This window comes from Pantherophis guttatus, chromosome 2 (genome assembly GCF_059756535.1).
Source record: "Pantherophis guttatus breed Tessera chromosome 2, ASM5975653v1, whole genome shotgun sequence".
NCBI lineage: Eukaryota > Metazoa > Chordata > Lepidosauria > Squamata > Colubridae > Pantherophis > Pantherophis guttatus.
The window spans coordinates 291,321,247-291,346,015 of record NC_142064.1 but is presented as its reverse complement, the minus strand read 5'-3'; the positions used below and the strand labels follow the sequence as shown (position 1 = coordinate 291,346,015).

The 24,769-nt window shown below is 51.6% G+C and overlaps 1 protein-coding gene across 1 annotated transcript in view; it reads left to right on the top strand.

Annotated features, from left to right (window-relative positions):
• The window catches only part of LOC148116150 (rano class II histocompatibility antigen, A beta chain-like), a 191,910-nt gene extending 176,735 nt beyond the window's left edge, over nt 1-15,175 (top strand). The window contains exons 3-7 of the mRNA XM_087884945.1: nt 4,943-5,233; nt 10,533-10,814; nt 10,971-11,084; nt 11,322-11,345; nt 13,368-15,175. Of these exons, the coding sequence (XP_087741071.1) occupies nt 4,943-5,233; nt 10,533-10,814; nt 10,971-11,084; nt 11,322-11,345; nt 13,368-13,381 (725 nt within the window). The 3' untranslated portion in view covers nt 13,382-15,175. The remainder of the gene's footprint in view (nt 1-4,942; nt 5,234-10,532; nt 10,815-10,970; nt 11,085-11,321; nt 11,346-13,367) is intronic.
• The last annotated feature ends 9,594 nt before the right edge of the window (nt 15,176-24,769 follow it).

The following is a 24,769-nucleotide window of genomic DNA, read 5'->3' as shown; positions in this document are numbered from 1 at the left end:
TTTTAAGGCTAGATGGTATAGGATCAGAGCATGGTCAACAGTAGAATGATCTGCTCTGAACCTCGCCTGCTCATGACCGAGCAGACCAGCCTCCTCGACCCAGCACTCCAGCCTGGACAGGAGGAACCGGGCATAGAGTTTCCCCAGTACTGACAATAAACGGATGTTTTGAAAATTGCCTGGATTGGAGGGGGAACCTTTCTTATGAATTGGCATGATGATGGCATCCTCCCAGACCTTAGGGATAATGCCTGTTTGATTAATCGCATTAAATACCTCAGTAAGGACAGTAATCCACCAGTCCTTATGGGTTTGTATGGCCTCAGCGGGGATAAGGTAAACAAATAATTCCCTCAACCCTTGATTGATTTACTACATCTCTACTACTATTAATCTTTTCATCGTTCCCACCACCCATCTCCTCCCACTTATCACTGCCTGACTGTAATTTTGTTGCTTGTATCTTTACGATTTATATTGATATTGTTTCCTGATTGCTTATTTGTTCCCTGTGACTATCCTCAAGTGTTGCACCTGACGATTCTTGGCGAATGTATCTTTTCTTTTATGTACACTGAGAGCCTATGCACCAGAGACAAATTCCTTGTGTCTCCAATCACATTTGGCCAATAAAGAATTCTGTTCTGTCCTGTTCCGTTCCGTTCCGTTCCGTTCCGTTCCATTCCGTTCCATTCCATTCCATTCCATTCCATTCCATTCCATTCCATTCCATTCCATTCCATTCCATTCCATTCCATTCTATTCTATTCTATTCTATTCTATTCCATTCCATTCCATTCCATTCTAAGAGACAAGATACATTCGTCCAGAATCAGAGGGCACAACACCCAGTGAAAGTCATACGGGACAAGAAGCAATCAAATCATCCTGGGAAACAATCAAAATCCATATAAATCGCAAGGAAGAAGCAACAAAGTCAGAGTCCTGGAGTCCCAAGTGGGGAAGGGGGAACTCGTCAGATTTGCAGAGGAGGCTAAGTTGGCAGGAGTAGCCACAACCCCAGAAGAGAAGCTCAGGATCCCTATGGATCTGCCACTGAGCCCCTCCCCCTCCATGCTGGTCCCCCTTTTCCTCTCTTCCCTCCCATCCTTCCTCCGTCAGAGCCTCCCCAGAGAGCAGGGAGGGTCTCCCCACAAAGGGTCCCAAGGGGGAGAATGTGGGTCCTTTGAGTGACATTTCTCCAACCCTCCATCGGTTTCTTTCCTGGGCTCTCCAGGGTCTCCTCGGGGGTCAGGAAGGGCCCCTTCAGCCGCCTCCAATGGGGCAGAGGACCTTGTGGCTGCCCCACCTGCAGACTCAGCCATGGGGCGGAGGAGGAGGAGGAGGAGGGGAGTCCCTGAGCTGCCCTGAGGGAGAATGGAGGCTTGTTGCCTGCTGGATCCTGGCCAGGTCCTCAGTTCCGCTTCGGAGGAGCCCAAAGCTTCAGGCTGGGGAAGCGAAGCCCAAGCGCCTCTGCGGCTCTTGGGGGCTGGAGAAGGAAGGGCTGCTCGGTGTGTGTGTGTGTGTGTGTGTGTGTGTGTGTGTGTGTGTAAGAGAGAACTTGGAGAAGAGCACAATATTTGGGGGATTGGAAGCATGAAAGGGGCCCAGAGGTTCTGCCTGAGTCAGGTGAGGGGTGGAGGCCCCACAGAGGCTGCCTGGATCTGGGGCTGACTGTGTGCGAGTGGCTGTGTCAGATACACAACTGTGGGGCAGATGCTGGGGGGGGACCTGGCTCTGGGCTGCTGAGGCTGGTGCTGGGCCAGGGGGGAGTTTGACCCCTCCAGCCCCCCCATCCCTGGAAAGGACCCAGGCCACCTCTGGACCCCCAAAGCTCTTGAAACAGGATCCGGAATTCAGGATCTCTCTAAGCCGCCTTTGCGTAACTGAGCAGAACCCGAATCTCCCGCAAAGACTAGAAAAAAAGAACAAACGGCCAGAATGGAGAATCCGGCTCATTCATAATATAAAATGTTTGTGAGATTTATGGATCCTGTATATCTGTTGGCTGTTGGAGGGGAGGCGGGTCTTTTTCTTCCCTTCAGAGCTTTATTCTTGTCTTTTTCGAATGGGGTGTAAATGTGATTTATCTCTCTGGGTCTGTTGAAAACCAGAAGTTTTCCTTTCGGGATTCCTGGACAAGGAACGTGAAATATAAATTTATGACTTTATTACTGCACCTGCTGACTGCAGCAAGAATTCCTTATGTGCAAAAATGGAAAGAAACCTCCATCCCCAGGAGGGACGAAGTGATGGAATGAAAAATGTGGCAGAAATGGCAAAATAAACTTTTTGACCAGAGGAAAGAATAGATTTCCAGCTGGTTTTCTACCTGGAAGCCACTTCTGGACTTTGTGCTTGAGGCAGGAAAAAAAGGAAATCTGGAGTTTTGGGATTTACTGATTAAGTTAAGTTGTTGTTATAGAAATGGTTAATATTTACTTAGAAAAGAAATAAAAACCGAGGGTACAATTTCACTTTCTATTTTATTATGCTGGGAAAAAGTTTTTTTCCTCTCTTTTTTCCTTTTGCCCTTTATCCCCCACTTCTCCTTCCCCTTTCTTTCCCTTCCCCATTTCCCTAAGACTTTTATTTTCTCTTTCACGCCCTTATAATCTTAAAAAAAAAAAAACATAAAAAGGAGCCTTTTGTTTTAGGGGCCTTCCTGTCCCACAGCCAAAATATCCAAATCTCATCACGATTCCACTCTAGAGCTGCACAATCAGATGGAAAAAAATTCTTCCAAAATGTCACTTTATATATTTCTCTGCTGAAAGTAGAGATTGTGGTGCATTATGGGAGAAGATGTGGACGTTCTCCGAGGAAAGGAGCGGGAAGCGGAGGAGAAACGGCCGAACTTCATTCCGGGATCTTCATCCGGGGCTGCTTTGCAAGGAAAAGGGGGATCCCGACCCACAGAGAGAAAGAGGGAGATTCCTACACAATCGGGGTTCGGGGGAGGAAAATCTGAAGGAGCCGGTCCGTCCAGACGTTCTCAGCAAGGGAGACGCGTGTTTCAAGGAAGGAAATCGCCCTTTTCTCTTGTGAAGCCAAGAGATCCCTACGGAGATTCCCCCGTGAATGGAGAAGATGCGGCTGGATTAGGAGGGATCCCTGCAGATCCCCTCCGCCTCTTCTTGCGTGGACTGTCAGCTGAGGGTTTTCCTGGCTTCCCTTCGGATTGGGGGGAGCGTGTGACCCCCAAGTCCTGGCTGGCTGTGGGGCTGCCCCTCCCCCCTTGTCATCCAGGGCAGCTGCTGGGGGCTCCCTCCTCCCCTTCTGAGCCCCGAAGGACCCTCGAGCTCTGGATCCACTTTGCCCTCCTGGAGTCTCCACAGCTTCAGCTTAGGCTCCTTCTGGGCACTGTGGGAACTCAAAGGGCATCTAGTCCGTCCCTCCAGTCCAGGCTCCCAGAGAAAGGGAGAGTGGAGGAGAATCATGGGGAGGGGGCAAAAGGAAGACGGAGCTGGCATGAAAGACCCCCCAGATTGCAGCCCCCCAAGACTGAAGGGATCCCCTCCCCCACTTTCTCCGCTTCTCTCTCTGCGCCGAACTATCTCCTGTACCGGGTGAAGTCGAGGGAGGCTCTGCCCGGAGACCGATGACGCTGCAGAAGGGAGGATTCCCATTGGTCCTCCTGCTCTTTGTGGACTCTCCCTCTTCCGAAGTCCGAGGAAACCTCCTCCCCCCCCTCCAGACCCTCCGATTCCTCCTCTGGGGCTGGGAGCGTCTTTCTCCCCCCTTTGGGGCGCTTGTGGGGAGCCTCCATGGCTTTGGCTGGGCTCCCCCTGATGCTGCTGCTGGGGGCGCTGGCCCGGATCCCCGGGAGCGAAGGGGGGGAGGAGACCCCCGGTAAGGAGGGGGCTGGGCGGGGGAGGAGGGGGCTGGGAATGGGGAAGGAAGCCGATGGGTCTCCGGAGCCTCCAGCAGCCTCGATCTCTGCGTGGTCTCCTCCCCCTTCCTCCCCACAGCCCCCCCAGGAGGACGGAGAGGGACCCTAATCCTAACCCTTCCCCCATGTAGCCGAGGTGGGGGTCGCAGCCTCTCTCGCCCCTCCCCCATGTCTGGGAGGGGGGGCTGCATGGAAAGAGGAAGGGAGGAAAAGCAAAAGTGGGAAACTGAGGCATTTTGAGCCCTGAATCCCCGGAAGGGAAAAGAGGCATTTGGGCTTCTTCACAAACTTCACTTTTTCTTCTCAATCTCAGATTGGAGGCTTCGGAGGTCAGGCAAGAGGGGGGCTTCGGGCCCTTCATGGGGAGACTCTGAATTTGGAGACCAAGAACCCCCATAATCCCCCTGGAGGGGAGGGGGAAGGGAGGGAGGAGGAGGGGGCGGGAGACCCTCCCTTTGAGAGGCTCTTCAGGGGGGCTGCACTGCAGGGTCTTTTTGGGGAGGGGGAGAGGAAACAGGAGTCCCCCAAAGGGAGGGAGCTGGGCTGAAGAATCTGGGGAAGAAGAAAGGGGGGGAGAGACGGAGGGAAGGTGAGGACTGAAGGGCTGGGAGACCCCAGGAGGGTCGGTCTAGATGTACTCGTTGTGCCCCCTCCCCAGATCCCCTCCCAAAGGAAGAGAGAGTGGGGGGGATGGACGTTACTTTCCCTCCAGCTTCCCCCTCCCCCCAATCCTTCCTGCCCCTTGAGGTCCAACCTTCCCTGCAGAGACTGAACGGGATCGCTGGACCGGTTGAGCTTCTGCCTGCCTTTTCCCACCCCTCCCCCTCTTTTCCCCCTCCCCCCTCCAGACCCCCCAGGAAGCCTCCCTTCCTCTCTGGGACTGAGAGAGTTCCCACTCCCTCCTCCAGGGGGCGTCTTCCGCCAGGACCTGAAAGGAAGGACTCCAGCAACTCCCTCCTCCCGCTTGGATCCCCCCTCCTCTACTAACGGCTGTGCGTGATGGGCCCTGGAGTCCCTCCTGACGGCCTTCCCTCCCCCTCCTCCTCGCAGCCCATTTCCTCTACCAGCAGAAGTCTGAGTGCCACTTCCTCAATGGGACGCAGCGGGTGAGGCTCCTGGACCACTACATCTACGACCGGCAGGAATACATCCGCTTCGACAGCGACCTCGGGAAGTTCGTGGCCGTCACGGAGTTGGGGAAGGCGAGTGCAGACTATTGGAACAGGGATGAGCAGCGCCTGCAGTACAAGAAGGCCGAAGTGGATTACGTCTGCCGGTACAACTACGGGGTGTACAGCTACCAGGCGGCCAAGAGGGAGGAGCGGGTGGTTGGCCGGAGAGGTGAGTCGGGGGGGGGAGGGAGGGAGGGGTAGGCCAGGACCCCCCTTTCCTTTCCTTTCATTTCATTCCTTGGGATCCTCCCAGATGGAGGTTTTGCTCCTTATTTATTTATTTATTTATTTATTCTGCACTCTCAGATTGACAAAATCTTCCCAGCCTCCAAACTCTCCTCCTGTCTGGAATCTGGGATCCCTTTGATCCATTTCCCCCCCACAAGAAAATCCATCCAGATAGGTTTCTTTTGGGGTGGTGGTGGGGAATCCAGCCAGGTCTCTCTCTTTCCTGCTCAATACAGGCAGTCCTCCACTTAAGAACAGTTCATTTAGTGACCGTTGAAAATTACAACCGCAGTGAAAACAAATGACTTATGACCCTTTTTCACACTTACGACCGTTGCAGCCTCCCCAGGGTCACGTGGTCAAAATCCAGATGCTTGGCAATGGACTCGTACTTGTGACGGTCACAGCATCCCAGAGTCATGTGATCCCCTTTAGCGACCTTCCCATAAGCAAAGTCCGTGGGGAAGCCAGATTCACTTAACAGCCCTGTTACTCATTTAACAACTGCAGTGATTCACTTAACGACTGTGGCAAGAAAGGTCGTAACATGGGGCAACATTCATTGAACAAACGTCTCACTTAGCAACAGAAAGGTTGGGCTCAATTGTGATCCTGTCGAGGACTCCCTATATATACATATATTTCTCTCTATTCCTGATTCATTTCTATCCTATTCAGGAACCTCCCGTCTCCCTCCCTCTTCCCAGCCAGAAGCCCCTCCCTCTCTTCCTCTTATCAGATGCGGCACGAGTGAGATGCGTCACGAATGTCTTAGAGGGAGTAGCACCTGAATGGATGGTGGTCCTCCACAATAATAACTCTCCCTTGCTGAGGAATTACAACCTGTTCATGGGGTCTCTTAGGAGGCGGTTTGAAGACCACCTAGCTGAGCGGAAAGCGAGACTCAGAATGAAGGGTATCCAGCAAGGCCAGAGATACACCCAAAATACACCCAAGAATTTCGCAAACTGGCACCCTACATGACAGGGTGGTCAGAAGCGGCCCTACTGGAGAGTTTCAAGGACGGACTGAATGAAGACATATACAAAGACTGTAGAGCACGGGGGGTCCCCGAAGACTTGCAGAGTTGGTACGTAGTAGCTGAGGATGTGGAAATTGAGCTGGCCCGAAGCCGACTCCGAGGGGGCCGTGCAGGGGACCCGTCATCCCCCTTATACTGCAAAGGAGCGCCAAAGGCGGGCGCGGAGAGAGCGGAATTCAAACCAAAATCGAAGCCCTTCACGTGTTTCAAATGTGGAAAGGAAGGCCATCGGGCCACCGAATGTTTCTCCAAGCCAGTGCCAAAATCTACCGGCTTGGGACTAAAGAAGGCTGACAAAGCACCCGCAAAAACTCACGAAACCGCACTGAAAGGAGAAGTCGTTGAGTTCGCTCCCCGAAACCAGGGTGAGTTGGGAACTCCGACCACCGTGGACGACAGCGGGACGGACTCCGACTCTGACTCCGATGATCTGGTGAGTCACACTGAGGGCCCCATGCTCATCCCCATAGAAATAAGGGTGCCATCTACAGGGGCACATGCGCAGATGTTAGCCCTATTAGACTCTGGGTGCACCAGGTGAATAATCAGCCCAAAAATCGTGGAGAAAATGGGCCTGAGGCTAAAAACATTAAAAAGGCCCATGGCGTTCTGTCAACTGGACGGATCAATTGCAGGAGGGGGCCCAGCCAGCTTTGTGACTGAACCCATTGAAATGCAATTGGGGGATCATGTAGAGACCCTCAGGTTTATTGTGGCCCCTAGCATGGAACGACCCCTCATACTTGGACTGCCCTGGCTCCGTAGATGGAATCCACGGGTTAACTGGAAAATGAGGGTTTTGCACATTCGCACCGGAAAACCGAGACTAGAGAGGGAAGAAAGCCCCCTGGAGGACAGAGTAGAACACGAAAGGGCAGAAGTGGCAATAGGCCACATCGAAGGGGAGGAAAAGATTCCAAAGGAGTATTGGGATCTCTGAGAAGTTTTTAGTCAAAAGGCCTCGGATGTGCTGCCCCCCCACAGAGCTACGAACAGTACCATTGAAATACTCCCTGGGGTGAAGCTCCCTAAGCCAAAGATCTACCCCATGACCCCTCGAGAACTAGGGGAATTGCGAAACTTCATTGATAAAAACCTAGAACGGGGTTTTATCCAACCAGCCAGACCAAGGGAGGCGGCGCCTGTAATGTTCCGAGAAAAGAAAGATGGCTCCTTTCGTTTGGTGGTTGCTTATAGGAATATCAACGCTATTTGCGTGGAAAACGTTTACCCCCTGCCGCTCATGAAGGACATGCTAGCACATCTAGGAAAGGGGAAAATTTTCACCAAACTGGACTTACGAGAGGCATACTACAGAGTGACAATTAAGGAGGGGGATGAATGGAAAACCGCATTTAACTGCCCACTGGGGTGTATCCAGTTTTGAGTGCTCCCTTTTGGACTACAAGGAGCCCCTGCGGTGTTCATGCAATTAATTAACGAAGTACTGCATGAGCACCTGTATAAGGGGGTGCTGGTTTACTTGGATGACATTCTTATCTACTCTGAGAGCATGGACAACCATGTGAAATTGGTGCGAACTGTCCTGAAAAAACTCAGGGCTGCTGAACTATATGCCAAGCTCTCTAAATGCAAGTTCCACCAAAGCAAAATTGACTATCTTAGATATCGCATATCGCATGAGGAGATAGAGATGGACCCTGGAAAAGTTCGGGCAGTATTGGAATGGGCTGCGCCACGCACCCACAAACAACTACCAAGTTTCCTTGGATTTGCTAACTTCTATAGACAGTTTATCCCCTCGTTCGCCAAAATTGCGCTGCCAATAACAAATCTTCTGAAAACAAAAGGTGAAGTAAGACCAAAGCCCTCACGAGTCCTTGAATGGACTATGGACTGTCAGGAGGCATTCAAAAAGTTGAAACGGTTGTTTGCTGCTGAACCAGTCCTCAAACATCCAGACATGGAAGAGCCTTTTGTAGTACAGGCAGACACGAGCAACGTGGCAGTGGGAGCAGTACTTCTGCAGAAGAATGCAGAAGGGAAATTACAACCCTGTGCCTATATGTCCTGCAAATTGTCAGAGACCGCAAGGAGATGGGCCATATGGGAGAAGGAAGCTTTTGCGGTGCGATGGGCATTGTTAACGTGGAGACAATTTCTTGAAGGAGCTAAGCATCCTTTTGAAGTTTGGATTGACCATAAAAATTTGGAGGCTTTGAAAACACGTAAGCTGTCACCAAAGCAAGCTCGCTGGGCTCAATACTTCAACCATTTTAATTTCACTTTACGCTACCTTCCTGGTGGAAAGAACTTCATGGCGGATGCACTGTCCAGATTGCCTCAATACAACAGTACCAAGGAGGAAGTGGTTTGGCCTATCATACCTGTGACACAACTAGCAGCACCAGTAACTACAAGAGCACAGACGAGGGCCGATCCAGCCCTCTCGGGCAATTTGCTTCAGAAACTACAAGAAGCTCTAAAGACTGACGGGTGGTTTCGAACCCACTCAAATGAATGTACACTCCGTGATGGACTAGCTTGGATTGGGACCAAATTGTATGTTCCTGCCAGTTTAAGAGTAGCGGTGTTGCAGCATGCTCATGACACCAAGATGGCGGGACACTTTGGATTTGTTAAAACTCTACATCTCGTTAAAAGACAATTCTGGTGGCCTGCACTCAAAAAGGACATAGAGGCATATGTAGCTAGTTGTCTGGTGTGTGCCTCAGCTAAGAGACCTCCGGGGAAACCGCCCGGTTCACTTCAGAGAGTGGCAAGGCCGAATGCCCCTTGGAAAGAAATATCCATGGATTTTATTGTGGACCTACCAGAAAGTGAAGGCTGTACCGTCATCCGGGCAGTAACAGACCTGTTTTCCAAACAAGTGCATTTCATCCCTTGTTCTAAAATCCCTTCAACTAAAACCCTTGCAAAATTGTTTATTCAACATGTTTATCCATTACATGGGGCTCCAAAATGTATAATCTCGGACAGGGGTGTGCAATTTACCTCCAACTTTTGGAAGGAGTTTTTAAAGTTAATAGGCTCAGCCCAGAAGTTAAGCTCCACCCACCACCCCCAGACAAATGGGGCTTGTGAGAGAACCAATGCCGTGTTAGAACAGTACCTAAGATTTATTTATTTATTTTATTTTTATTTAAATTTGATTTATATGCCGCCCTTCTCCGGAGACTCAGGGCGGCTTACAATGCGTTAAGCAATATTACATAAATTACCAGCAAGATAACTGGGTGGACTTATTGCCATTTGCGGAGGTGGCGTATAATAACTCCATACATAGCAGCACCGTTTCACTCCATTTAAGGTGGCCTCTGGCCAAGAGTTTGTGCCAATCCCAGAGCTACCACAGGATAACCCACAGAACCCCTCTTTAACTGAGTGGATCGAACAACTACGGGGTACTTGGGCAGTAACTCGAAAAGCTTTAGATGACGCACACCGAGCACATAAAGCCCAAGCTGACAAAAAGAGGTGCCCGGCACACGTTTACAAAGTGGGTGATATGGTTTATCTTTCCACCAAATATTTACAGACCTCCCAGAAATCAAAAAAGCTCGGACCAAAGTATGTGAGGCCTTTCCCAATCACAGGGACAGGACCAAAATCTCTGGATGGTTTGTGAAAAACCTTTAGCTGCTCACAAGCTTTATCCACATAAATAGAATGCATTTTCATTATAAATCCAAAATGGTGATCCTGAATTTCATTGTGATTCATATAATTTCTTCTTCATCTAAAGTATTATTTTTACTTCCATGAAAATACTTCAGACAAGAGGCCAATAATTCTCCAGGGGTTCCTGTTCTTTGAATAAATATTCCATGTATTTAGAGCAAATTGTTGATCCGGCTCCAGTTGAGGAGACCTGAAATCACAGGATGCCGAGCTGCATTGTCCCAGAGACCCAGTTGGCAATTCTGGAGATTCTCCTGGACTCCCGGAGAGCAGGTGGCAGTCACGGCTAGGAGAGTGTCTGTAAGACTTTGGGTTAGTTGTGGCCACTTTGGCAAATAAATTTAATAAATAACTAAGTTTACTAAACAAACAAATAAACAAATGTTGTGGTATTAGACCTAATTAAAAATCTGGTTTCATTTTCAACGAGATCCCAAGAATCATCCGACTCGTGCTGCGTCAGTCCTTCCCGTCTTCTGCATTATTTCTTTCCTGTTGTGTGTCTCATGTCCCTCCTTCTCCTCCTTCCCTCCAGCCAAGCCCACCGTTTCCATCTCCCCCACCAAGATGGAGCCCTCTTCCCCCAACACCATCCTCCTCTGCATCGCGACCGGCTTTTACCCCGTGGAGATCGAGGTCCAGTGGCTGAAGAACGGGCAGCCGGAGGAGGAGGGCGTGGCCTTTGGGGAGGAGCTCCAGAATGGCGACTGGACCTACCAGCTCCAGGTGATGTTGGAGACCCAGCCCCAACGGGGGGATGTCTACACTTGCAAGGTGGAGCATGCCAGCCTGGACGCCCCCATCACCATCCAGTGGGGTAAGCCCCTCCCCTCCCTCTCCTCCTGGTTTGGGAACCCCATCCTGCCCTGAGATGGGAGAAAGACCCTCCCTGTGGGGGGAGCAGGAATGGAGCCTCCTGGGGAAAGGTGGGCCTGATCCTCCTGCTCAGGTGAGGCTCCTTCTCCTTCCCCAGAGCCCCGTTCCTCCAGCTCTGCCAGGAGCAAGCTCTGGACGGGGATCATGGGGGCCGTGATAGGAGTGGCCTTCCTGGCTGTGGGGCTCTTCTCCTATCTGAAGAGCAAGAAAGGTGAGTCTGGGGGCCTGGAGGAGAGGTTGTGGGGAGGGGACCCTCTAGGGGAGGCCTCTCATCAAGCTTAGCAGGTGGCCAAGAGGGGCTCCTTGAGGAATATTTTTGGCAGCTTCATTTATTTGAGGGGCTATAAGTGAAGATCACACAACCTATTATGGGCTATCAATGGGGAGGGGGTCCCGCTGAGTCCTCCAGCCCATGAAGGGTCCTGATTGGGTCTTTTTCTCCTTCCAGCAACTCCCATCCAACCTCCTGCAGGTGAGTTTCTCCTCTTCCCCCTCATCTCAGCCCCTCCTAAGAGTTATAGGTGGTTTTTTTTTAATTCCTTAATTGTTCCTTTTTAAAAAAAAAAAAAAAAACAATTTTTGGATTTTGGGCAGCTTTTCCTTACAGAGACCTGAAAAAGTATTGCAATCAAAAACAAAAGCAGACACAAACGCTAAAATGTTGCCCAGAATTTTTCCAAGTGTTGGGAAATTGCAAAAGAGGAGAGTCTCAGGGTTCTGACGGATGCCCTCATTAAATCATGAGCCTCGAGCCAAGCTTCAAAAGAAATCCAGTTATTTATTAGGAGCTTCATGTCTGCACGTTCCCAAGTGAACCAGCTCTGACCCTACATAATTTACGCCCCAATCATGACCCTGTTTCCCCCCTCTCCCAAGGGTGTGTCGTCAATCACATCTGCCAACGGAGCAATTTTGGGGTTGTAGAGACCACTCCCCTCCAACCGCTGTGGGTAACCCTGGGATGCAGCCTTGAGAGAGATAAGTCTAGAATGTGCATCTGTCTTTGGCTGCCATGCCGTTTCATCAATTTCTCATCCCCCTTGCTTACGGCAACTCGAGAGCAGGCCAGGGATGATTTGCGACTTGACATTCGGCTCCCCTCACTTCCTGAAGAATTTTTTCAGGAAATTTTTTTCCAGAATTTTTCCACATTTTGGGAAATTGCCAAAGGGAAGGGAAGGAGGGGGCCATTCCTTCCCGCTCCCCCCTTGGGGAGGGAGCACCCCAGATATACATTCCCACAAGCATTTTGTAAGCAACCCACCCATTCTGTTAGGCTCACTGTGGATGGGGGGTTCCTGAGAGTATTCCACCCCTGCGGCTATCTCAAAAGAGGTGAGTCCCATGCTACTATGCACTGCGGCAGTGGTGGGATTCCGCCGGTTCTGTCTGGATCATGCGAACTGGTAGCGATGACTGTGGGAGGCTCTGCCCACCCTCCCAGACGTAATGCGCAACTACTGCACATGCGCAGAAGGCCGTGTGCATGCGCAGAGGTGGCACATGTGAGCGAAGCGAGTGCTTGAGCACACTCACATTTGCAGTCCGGGAGGGAAGGTAAGTGAATCCCACCTCTGCACTGGGGGATTGGAGGCCACTTCAGCAAACGGCAGGAGATTTTGCCCAGCTAAATTGCTGATAATTAACAGAGCATCTCAGGCAGGGGAGGGGTCTACTTACCTTTAGTACCGGTTCGCAATGGGATTGCGTGCGCGCGCTTGCTTCGCTCACATGTACGCCTTGCTTCTGCGCATGTGCAGATTGCCGATGAGGACATCTGGGGCAGTGGGCGGGGCCTCCTGCAAGTTTTACTACCAGTTCTTGCGAACCAGTCCAAACTGGGGGCAACCCACCAATCATCTCAGGTATAGTTCTGTCATTGCATTAGCTCTTGCTGGAGCTCTGTCCCTACTCGGATGGAAGGTGGAGCTAAGTCCTTGAGATGACCTTATCATCTGAATGAACTCCCTCCAAGACTTTGCTGTGAATTGGAAACCCCCACCCACCCCCCCTTCCCAGATGATCCTCCTTGGCCCCCCACGTAGACTCCTTTGGGATCATCAGTTGCAGCCTTGACAGGCTCTTCTTCCTGACCCCCCTTCTCCTTGTGAGAATTCCCACAACTTCTGGCCAAGTGAGCCCAGGCTCCCCCCTTTGCTGCCACCCCCATCGTAGCCCCGTCTTCTCTCTTCATATCTGCACGGAGGGAGTGGGGGAGGGGGCCCTCCCCTCTTGATTAACCCTCTAATTAAGACAATTAGGGAGAATTCCAGAATCCCCTGGAGATGAAATGGGGAGGAATCCCTGGTCCTTCCCAGCCTTTTCCTCCCTGAAATGGGCAGATTCTCCCTCTTATCTGTCCCTGCCTGTCAACCACCCCCCTGCAGTGTGGGCCTGCCTTGTGGGTGGGGGCTGAAAAGGAAGAAAAGTATGTTATTTACACTAAAAGATTCTCTTTATATTCTGATTTTCTTCCCCATCTCTTTTTCTACAGCACTCATGAATTAATCCTGCTCTCCGATGCAAAAGGATTATTTTTTCTTTAACAGCTGAAGACTCTTTGTCCTGTTTGCAGCCTCTGAGAAATGGAGGCTGAAGGTGGCAGGTTGGGGGGAGGAGGAGAATGGCAGCCTGGACCTTCTCCGGCTGAGACCCCCCTCCAGCTTCCTCTCAGGGCTCTCTTTCTTGTTAGAGAGGGGTGGAGACCATCCAGACTGTCCACAGGGACACTGGGCTGACCTGTCAGTCTATCCCCCTCAACTCTCCTGGCTTTGAACCCACAGCAGCTTCATCTCCATCATTCTTCCTCCGAATCACTTCCCTTCCCTTCGCTTTGCTATAAAAGAATAAACTTCAGATGTAGGAAAACCCTGGAATCCTCCCTTCCTCTTCCTCCTCTTCCTCTTTGCTGCCCCCGCAGGAGGCTCCTCCCTCCGCTGCCTCTGGATCCACCATCCAGGCTATTTTGGGTCCAAAGTCAGATCTGGTTCAGGAGGAGGGTGGGCAGATCCAGGGAGGCGAAGGGGCAGGACCCCCCTTCCTGCTCAGAGGCCCCCTTGCTCTGCTTCCCTTCAAGTCCCCTTTGGAGGAGCAGAATGGCAGCAGGCACGGTCCTCCCTGAGCATTTGTGGGGAGCCATTGGGGGGCACCCGAGACTCCCCTACATTCACCCAGCCATTTCAGCCATTTCTCCCCTTCACAACTGGAGGGTCCTGCCCCATTTTGGCACCCAATGGCTCCCTCCCTCCCTCTCAGATTCGGTATAGGTCCGTGATAGCAAAACTATGGCACGCGTGCTGGAAGTGGCACGCAGAGCCATTTCACCTGGCATGCAAGGCGTCGCCCATTCCTCTTCTGGGCTTCTGGCACACGCATGTGCATCGTCCTGATTGTCGCACATGCATATGTGCCAGTAAACAGAAGTATGTGCCAGAGCACATACGTGCCCCAGGACATCCACCTCCTTGCCAGCCAGGATCACTGCCCCAGTCGCTCCCCTGTACCCGCTCGCCTGCCTGCCTACCTTGTCATTGACACTGTGAGGAAAAGCCCCGAAGCTGCACTGCCTGGGATCCACATGGGCTGCCGCAGAGAGGAAGGGAAGCCCCAGCCTAGCTGGCAGCTCTGCTCCTTTTCTTCTTCTGGGTTCCGGCGTGCCCCCTCACCCCTCTCACCCAGGAGAAGGAGAAGCGAGCTGCCTCCAGGAAGACCGGAGGAGAGCGTGGTAAGCGGTAAGAGGTGCGCCGGCTGGAAAGCATTCGGAGCTTCCCTGTTGGGGCCGAGAGCACTTCCGCTGCATGCCGCTTTCCCTTCTCTGGGGAAGGAGCCAGCTGGCCTGCTCGCCATGAGCTTTCCTGCCCCGAGCGCAGCGCACAAACTGTCCCTGGTGCTTCCCAAACTTTGGGGCAAGGCTGAGGGCAGGTGGGAGGCGGAGAGGGAGGAGCAGGCAGCTGCTATGCCTCAGAGCTCTGGGGAGAGGCGGCCGAAAGCTCCATGCGGAGGCCGCCAATCACGAGCCCCGGGGCCGCCTGCTTCCCTTCCACGGGAACGGCTCGGCTACTTCGAAGCAAGCGGCTGGGAAGCTTCCTCGCTGAGAGAAGGGCAGGCGGACGCTGCGCTTGTAGGGGGAAGTGGCACCACACACCTCCCTCCCTTTCCCCCCGGCTGACTCCGATCCCGGCCCTGCCGCTCCTCAGCCTCCTTCCACTCTGGAGTTTCCCGCTCTCCACAGCTCAGCGCTCTTTTCTTTTTTAAAAAATAATTTTTATTATGAAACATTAAAACAAAACAAAACATACAACATTTATATACTCTTTTTACAGCTTTTTTGTAGTGATCCTTCCTTATTATTTACTATTTATACAAATTTTTACTTCATCTTATTCCATATTATTATCTGTCTCCTTCTCAAAGGCGCCTAGAAGAAAAAGGCGGGAAAAAAGGGAAACGCCCCCTTTCCACCCTCAGCAACCAATCAGAGCGCAGATTCCCTCAGGCGGGAGCCCTCCCTCCCTCCCTCAGCCACAAAGGGGTGTTCTGGATCATTCTAGACTTTCCTTCCCCAGCTGTTAAATTGAACACATTTAAAGTGTTCAAAGGAAACGGACCTAAAATGACTTTGCTTTTGTCCGTTAGATTGAATTGTCCTTCTAGAAATGGCTGCTGACATATTAAGGTGTAAAAGCAAAAAGTTGTTTTTTTAAAAAATCTTCTACTGTACTGAAAAGAGCCGGAAGTCAAAGCCTTTTTTCCCTTTTGCCCCTTGAACCTCAGACTTTCTTTTCCCCTCTTTTTCTCCTTCCCCTGATTTCCTATTTCTGTCTTTCTTTGCGTTTTATGAAATAAATAAATAAACAAATAAGAAACAGACCTAAAAAAAGAGGAGGTGAAATTGCGCGATATGTAAGAAATAACCAAACCGCTCTAGAAAAGCAACAGAAGAAAGACGAAAACCTTCCATGCATTTCAGATAACATAAAAGGGGGAAAAGAAGGATGGAGCCATGGGGGTATATTGGAAGCCACCCAACCCCAAAGTCAAACGGTCACTAAATGAACCGATGTAAGTCAAGGACTTTCTTCAATCTGCTTCAACGGAGGGAGAAAAGGACTGGAGAACTCCTCTAATCAGCTTGTTTGATGATGGTTTCATGCCTTCAAGTTGGTGTCGATGTTTAGCCACCCATGGATAGACTTTCTCTGGGGAGACCCCTCCCCATCCCCCTCCTCCAGGTCCTCTGAACAGTGTCCTCCCCCCCCAACTGCAACTGAGTCCCTCCCCCTCCATGCTGGTCCCCCTTTTCCCCTCTTCCCTCCCATCCTTCCTCCGTCAGAGCCTCCCCAGAGAGCAGGGAGGGTCTCCCCACAAAGGGTCCCAAGGGGGAGAATGTGGGTCCTTTGAGTGACATTTCTCCAACCCTCCATCGGTTTCTTTCCTGGGCTCCCCAGGGTCTCCTCGGGGGTCAGGAAGGGCCCCTTCAGCCTCCTCCAATGGGGCAGAGGACCTTGTGGCTGCCCCACCTGCAGACTCAGCCATGGGGCGGAGGAGGAGGAGGAGGAGGGGAGTCCCTGAACTGCCCTGAGGGAGAATGGAGGCTTGTTGCCTGCTGGATCCTGGCCAGGTCCTCAGTTCCGCTTCGGAGGAGCCCAAAGCTTCAGGCTGGGGAAGCGAAGCCCAAGCGCCTCTGCGGCTCTTGGGGGCTGGAGAAAGAAACTCTGTGTATGTGTGTGTGTGTATTTGTGTGTGTGTGAAGCTGGGGATGGCAGAGGGAACTCGGAGGAGAGCACAATATTTGGGGGGGGGGAAGCATGAAAGGGGCCCAGAGGTTCTGCCTGGGTCAGGTGAGGGGTGGAGGCCCCACAGAGGCTGCCTGGATCTGGGGCTGACTGTGTGCGAGTGGCTGTGTCAGATACACAACTGTGGGGCAGATGCTGGGGGGGACCTGGCTCTGGGCTGCTGAGGCTGGTGCTGGGCCAGGGGGGAGTTTGACCCCTCCAGCCCCCCCATCCCTGGAAAGGACCCAGGCCACCTCTGGACCCCCAAAGCTCTTGAAACAGGATCCGGAATTCAGGATCTCTCTAAGCCGCCTTTGCGTAACTGAGCAGAACCCGAATCTCCCCCAAAGACTAGAAAAAAAAGTTTTCTATGGATGAAGTGAAAGAGGAGAAGAAGAAACAGAAGGTCTCCTTTTGGGATAGTTTGGGGGGGGGGAGATTTCCTGACTGTGATGGTGAAAAGGCTGTAATTCCTGATCCCTGAAGTCCCCAGGATTTCTATTAAAATTCCAGGTTGTTCTATAAATTATAAATTTATTCTTCGGTTTAATATACTGTCCCTCCATCCTTCCTGAAATCTTTTACAAGGAAAAAAATTCACTCAGATCCTCTGACACATCATATCCGTGGATATGGATTTTCTTCTCCGTCTTTTGGGAAAATGTTTCCTCCAACTTCCCTCCAGAAGAACTAAATTCATCTCAGAGGCTGATTCTTAGGACTTGGGAGTCCCAGGACTGATTCCTTTCCCCCTAAAATCCCCTTTTCTCACACGATCCCTGCAGGCAAAATGAGTGAGTTGAGTTCCCTGGCAAAGAACAAAAGGGAGGAATGGAGAATCTGCTCCTTCATAATATAAAATGTTTCTGAGATTTATGGAGCTTAAAGGTTTATTTCAAACCACGGCAGAGATTTGGAAAGGAGGGAAAAGCTGCATTTATTTGGAAACGATATTTCTCTTCAAAAGACGTTTTGTACAAACACACCTACAAAAGTTGGAGGGAATTAAGGACAAAAACACCCTCAAAATTTCCAGGGAGGAAAAAGTGCCTTGAGGGCCCTTTGGCTAAGAATTTGGGGGGGGGGGGAGGGAGGAAGAGCTGCTGCTCAGACGGGGGGGGGGACTCCCTGAATTCTGGGCTTGGGCCGGAAGAGAAGGGGGATTGGGGGGCTCTTGGCTGGGCTCTGAGTGTGGGGGGGGAAAGTCAACTTGCGACCCTTCCTGGAGGGGAAGACCACTCCTGCCCTTGGGATCTCCCTCGTTCACTTGGGATCCCACAAGATCCGGCTGGATTAGGAGGGATCCCTGCAGATCCCCTCCGCCTCTTCCTGCGTGGACTGTCAGCTGAGGGTTTTCCTGGCTTCCCTTCGGATTGGGGGGAGCGTGTGACCCCCAAGTCCTGGCTGGCTGTGGGGCTGCCCCTCCCCCCTTGTCATCCAGGGCAGCTGCTGGGGGCTCCCTCCTCCCCTTCTGAGCCCCGAAGGACCCCTCGAGCTCTGGATCCACTTTGCCCTCCTGGACTCTCCGCAGCTCCAGCTTAGGCTCCTTCTGGGCACTCTGGGAACTCAGAGGGCATCTAGTCCGCCCCTCCAGTCCAGGCACCCAGAGAAAGGGAGGTTGGAGGAGAATCTTGGGGGGGGGAGGAGGGCAAAAGGAAGGGAGATTCTCCCCCGGAGCTGGCATGAAAGACCCCCCAGATTGCAGCCCCCCAAGACTGAAGGGATTCCCCTCCCCCCCTTTCTCCGCTTCTCTCTCTGCGTGGAACTCTCTCCTGCATCGGGCGAAGTCAAGGGAGGCTCTGCCCGGAGACCGATGACGCTGCAGAAGGGAGGATTCCCATTGGTCCTCCTGCTCTTTCTGGACACTCCCTCTTCCGAAGTCCCAGGAAAACTCCTCCCCCCCTCCAGACCCTCCGATTCCTCCTCTGGGGCTGGGAGCGTCTTTCTCCCCCCTTTGGGGCGCTTGTGGGGAGCCTCCATGGCTTTGGCTGGGCTCCCCCTGATGCTGCTGCTGGGGGCGCTGGGCCGGATCCCCGGGAGCGAAGGGGGGAAGGAGACCCCCGGTAAGGAGGGGGCTGGGCGGGAGAGGAGGGGGCTGGGAAGGGGGAAGGAAGCCGATGGGTCCCCAGAGCCTCCCCCAGCCTCCATCTCTGCGTGGTCTCCTCCCCCTTCCTCCCCACAGCCCCTCCCCCCAGGAGGACGGAGAGGGACCCTAATCCTAACCCTCCCCCCATGTAGCCAGGTGGGGGTCGCAGCCTCTCCTGTGCCTGGGTGGGAGGGGGCTGCATGGAAAGAGGAAGGGGAGGAAAAGCAAAGCGAAAGAGGGAAACTGAGGCATTTTCAGCCCTGAATCCCCAGAAGGGAAAAGAGGCATTTGAGCAAAAGTCTTTTTCCTTCTTCAGAAACTTCACTTTTTCTCCTGAATCTCAACTTTGAGGCTGTGAAGGTCAGGCAAGAGGGGGGCTTCGGGCCCTTCCTGGGGAGCCCCTGAATTTGGGGAGGAGGCCAGGAACTTCCATAATCCCTCTGGAGGGGAGGGGGAAGTAAGGGAGAAGGAGAGGGCAGGAGATCCTCCCTTTGAGAGGCTGTTTTTGGGGAGGGGGAGAGGAATCAGGAGTCCCTGAAAGGGAGGGAGCTGGGCTGAAGATATGGGGGAAGAAGAAAGGGGGGGACCCTGGGAGAGTCGGTCTAGATGTCCTCATTGTGCCCCCTCCCCAGATCCCCTCCCAAAGGAAGAGAGAATGGGGGGGATGGACGTTACTTTCCCTCCAGCCCCTCCCCCCCCAATTCCTGCCTGTTTGGATCCAACCTTCCCTGCAGAGAGGAGATCTGGCCGACCAGTTGAGCTTCTGCCTGTCTTTTCCCACCCCTCCCCCTCTTCCCTCCCCTCCCCCCTCCAGACCCCCCAGGAAGCCTCCCTTCCTCTCTGGGACTGAGAGAGTTCCCGTTCCCTCCTCCAGGGGGCGTCTTCCGCCAGTCCCTCCAAGGAAAGTCCCCCGCCACCCTCCCCCTTCCCGCGTAGACCCCCCCTCCTCTCCCAGCGGCTTTCTTCCTTCTCCTCCCCGCAGCCCTTTTCCTGCTCCAGTGGAAGCACGGGTGCCGCTTCCTCAACGGGACGCAGCGGGTGAGGTTCCTGGACCGATACATCTACGACCGGCAGGAGTTCGCCCACTTCGACAGCGACCTCGGGAAGTTCGTGGCCGTCACAGAGTTTGGGAAGGGGGATGTGGACAGGTGGAACAGGGATGAGCAGCTCCTGCAGTACAAGAAGGCCCAAGTGGATTCCTTCTGCCGACGGGCCTACAAGGTGGGCAGCTACCAGGCACCCAAGGCGGAGCGCACGATTGGCCGGAGAGGTGAGTCTGAGGGGGAGGGAGGGAGGGAGGGGGGCTCTTCCCTGGGAGGGGGAGGCCAGGACCCCCCCTCATTTCCTTTCATTCCTTTCGATTCTCCCTGATGGAGGTTTTGCTCCTCATTTATTTATTTATTTATTCTGCACTCTCAGATGGACAAAATCTTCTTCCCAGGCTCCAAACTCTCCTCCTGCCCGGAATCTGGAATCCCTTCGATCCATTTCCCATCCACCCCCAACAAAATCCATCCAAATATTGTTTTTTTCCGGTGGGAGGGGAATCCAACCAGGTCTCTCTCTCTCTCTCTCTCTCTCTCTCTCTCTCTGTCTCTCTCTCTCTGTCTCTCTCTCTCTCTCTCTCTCTCTCTGTCTCTCTCTCTCTCTCTCCTGCTCAATGCAGGGAGTCCTCCACTTAACAACAGTTCGTTTAGTTGAAAGTTACAGCAGCAGTGAAAACAAATGACTTCTGACCCTTTTTCACACTTACGACCGTTGCAGCCTCCCCAGGGTCACGTGATCCAAATCCAGATACTTGGCAACTGACTTATACTTGTGACAGTCACAGCGTCCCGGAGTCACGTGATCTCCTTTTGCGACCTTCCGATAAGCAAAGTCCGTGGGAAGCTGGATTCACTTAACAACCCTGCTACTCATTTAACAACTGCAGTGATTCAGTTAATGACTGTGGCAAGAAAGGTCGTAACATGGGGCAACATTCATTGAACAAACGTCTCGCTTAGCAACAGAAATCTTGGGCCCAATTGTGGTCATAAGTCGAGGACTCCCTGTATCTACATATATATTTCTCTCTATCCCTGATTCATTTCTAACCTATTCAGGAACCTCCTGTCTCCCTCCCTCTTCCCACCCAGAAGCCCCTCCCTCTCTTCCTCTGCTCCAGAAATCCTGTTTTGGGCACTTTGGGATAAAACCTTATTTTTTACCTAAAATAAAAAAAAAAAGAATTGGTGGACTCTTTTTCCCCTGTTGACCCCTTTCTATGGATCTTCTGCTTTTTTTTCCTCTTTCTTCATTCAGAGTCATTTCCAGTCCTGCAGCTTTTAAATCCAATGAAGAAAGAAATGAGTAACGGAAGCAGCCTAGAATTTGTAATCATGATTCAATGCTTAAACCGAGATCTAAAACCCCCAATAACAGGAACCCTGTTCTCTTCCGTTCTTCCTTCCTGGGGAGGCTCCTGATTTGGGGGGAGAGTCCAAAAACACCCACAAGCCTTAAAACTGAATTTGGGGTCACAAGAAAGAAATTGGGCCTCCATTCAGCCCTGAAGCCTCCGATTCTTTCCTTCTCTCTTCCAGATTCCTTCGATGTTGCCGACATTTCTTTTTCTACATTTTATTTCTTTGTCTAATAAAAATCTTCTATATTTCTATCCACTGATGGGGTTTCAGAGGCCAAAAGCATTGCGCAAATCAAGGATTTTAGCTGCCCTTGTTGCCATTCGGCCTTTCCAGGGAAATTATATTCCTTTTATTAGAATCAGAGAAGACTTGAAAGCATCTTCACTTAAGAACTGGTTAAGTTTAACTCCAGAGATTCTCCAAAAATAACATCTCACCATAGAATCTAATGAGATCTTTCTTCCATAAGAGGAAAACCTCCAGATCCTAAGAGAGAAAAGCCTCTTGGAGCATTTGCTCCTTCCGGAAATCATTGAATGTTTTAGGGGAACCAAAAGAGATTTTGCTCTCCACATATTCATAGTCTGGAGGCAAAACTCATTTTCACTCCTAAATTCTTCCCTGCAAACCTGGGAGGATTTTCAGCTGCCACATAAGATGCATTTGGAAATGTTTTTCCTACCAAAGAGGATATTTTCATGGAGATAATAATATTCAGCTGTGTTGTGTCCCTTGGTAGGTATTTAAAAGGAAAAAAAAAAACTTTTTCTGATCCAATTAAAATCCAGCAACTCCCATCTGGCCAAATTGGAACCCCAAAATCTTCACACGGCAGTCTTGTAAATAAGGAGGTTTGAGATGGGCTATAAAAATAAACATGGAAAAATACCAAATTGAAGCTTTAAAATCTGATCCTTCCATTTTCTTGCTAAAAGACTTTTTTTCTCATCCAAAATTTGCATTTCCTGTTTTTTTTAAAAAAAGCCATTTTCAGTTTGTAAAGCCTCTTCCTTCTTTTAGCAATTCCACAAAGGCCTTTAATGTCCCAAGAGGCAAATGGGATTTTCCTGAGAAAAGAAAACAACTCACACCTGAAATGTTGCTATTTGTCTGCGTGGAAACCTGACCAGATCCCAGGTTGGAATTACAAAGAACCATTTAAAAATGGGTCCTTCTTAAGCATCATAGAATTTACTGTTACTAAAAAAAACTCAATGAAAAAAAAAGGTTAGCAAAGGACTCTGGGCTGGAATGGATCTATTGTCAACTCTCTTGGGGGGCTCATCCAGACTAACCCCCCCCCATTAATCCATCCAAGAGTTGTGCCAGTTGGAGCACTTGCTGAAGGAGGAGATCCAGATCCCAGATCCCCTCTGGATCCCTTCCCCACTCCCTGCCCCCCTCATCCAGGGCAGAAGCTTCCCTCTGGGAGTCAGAGGGACCCCTCCCCACCTCCTTCCCCAGGAATGGCCGGTTCCTGCGGCTGGGAAGGAGGCCGGCTGGGTGCAGGCAGAGCCTGGTCTGAGGGGGGGGGTCTCCCCTTGAATCCCCCCAAAGCCCCCCCAGGAAGGATCCTCGAGAGAGATCATGAGATCCCCCAAAACCTCTTCTGCCCTTCCTGCTCTGAAGGGGGGATTCAGGGTCTCTCATCTTCAGTGGGGGATAAACTTTTCCTTCAGGGGATTCTGGCAGTTATGGGGAGCAAAGGGCTGCCCCCCCCATTGGGCTCCTTTGCCCTTTCCTTCAAAATGCCTCTTTCTGTTGAGGCTGCCTAAAATTGGGGGGTTTGCAGCCACATCACATTTTGTATTTTTCCCCCTGAAATCTTCTGCTGATTTTTTTGTTTATTTCTGCATCTTGTGGATCCTAAAGGGAGAAAAGGGAAAGTGGAAGGAGAAATTTTCTCTCTCCAAATAAAACTTTTTGAAAAGTGATTGAAACACCAAAGAAAATTGGGACAAAGATCTTCTCTTCTCTTCTCTTCTCTTCTCTTCTCTTCTCTTCTCTTCTCTTCTCTTCTCTTCTCTTCTCTTCCCTTCCCTTCCCTTCCCTTCCCTTCCCTTCTCTTATTTCTCTTCTCTTCTCTTCTCTTCTCTTCTCTTCTCTTCTCTTCTCTCCTCTCCTCTCCTCTCCTCTCCTCTCCTCTCCTCTCCTCTCTCTCCTCTTTTCTCTCTCTCTCTCTCTTTTTCTTTCTTTCCCTTGGCAAACTTGCTTGATCACCTTCAGGGCTGCCCAGAGGCATTTGGCTCCGTCCTCTCTCCTCTCCTCTCTAACCTCCGCATGAAGCCGCTGGGTGAGGCCATCCGTCACCAGGGCTGGAGGTCTCCTCCGTCTGCTGATGTGATAAGGTTTCATCTCCACCTCTGGGGACCCAGGAGATGCTGAGGCTGCCCCCTCGAGGGTCCCGGAGGCTGTGGGGGGAGGGGCTGAGTGGGGGATTAGGGGCTTCGTCTGAACCCTGGAAAGGCCAAAGGGCTTTGGGTGTTGGGAGCCCCAAGATGGGGGACTTTAACCAACTTCCTTCTGGGTGGAGCTGCATTGTCCCAGAGACCCAGTTGGCAATTCTGGAGATTCTCCTGGACTCCCGGAGAGCAGGTGGCAGTCACGGCTAGGAGAGTGTCTGTAAGACTTTGGGTTAGTTGTGACCACTTTGGCAAATAAATTTAATAAATAACTAAGTTTACTAAGCAAACAAACAAATAAATGTTGTGGTATTACACCTAATTAAAAGTGTGGTTTCATTTTCAACGAGATCCCATAAATCATCCGACTCGTGCTGCGTCTGTCCTTCCTGTCTTCTGCGTTACTTATTTCCATGTCCACCACATCTGGCAGAAGGTTCCTTCCACCTCTGGGCGTTTCCAGCATTTATCCCTGTCAGACATGCCTATTTGGGGAATTCTTTTTGGAGACTGTAATTGGTCCCAATCAGGAAGGATTTAACGTTTTTCCCTCTTTCAGGATCCCTTTTAATTTCTTGCTGCAATTTACTTTGGAAGATGACTTAAAACACAGTATATTTTCAGGAGTGAAAAGGGATCTTGGCCTGAACTAACCAACTTGGTCTTCCATTCTGGGCCCTGTTGTGTCTCTCATGTGCCTCCTTCACCTCCTTCCCTCCAGCCAAGCCCACCGTCTCCATCTCCCCCACCAAGATGGACCCCTCTTCCCCCAACACCATCCTCCTCTGCACCGCGACCGGCTTTTACCCCATGGAGATCGAGGTCCAGTGGCTGAAGAACGGGCGGCTGGAGGACGAGGGCGTGGCCTTTGGGGAGGAGCTCCAGAACGGAGACTGGACCTACCAGCTCCAGGTGATGTTGGAGACCCAGCCCCAATGGGAGGATGTCTACACTTGCAAGGTGGGGCATGCCAGCCTGGAGGCCCCCATTACCATCCAGTGGGGTAAGCTTCTCCCTCCCCTCCCTCTCTTCCTGCCCTGAGAAGGGGGAGAAACCCACCCCATGGGGGAGATGGAATGGACCCTCCTGGGGGAAGGTGGGCCTGATCCTCCTGCTCAGGTGAGGCTCCTTCTCCTTCCCCAGAGCCCCCTTCCTCCAGCTCTGCCAGGAGCAAACTCTGGACGGGGATCATGGGGGCCGTGATAGGAGTGGCCTTCCTGGCTGTG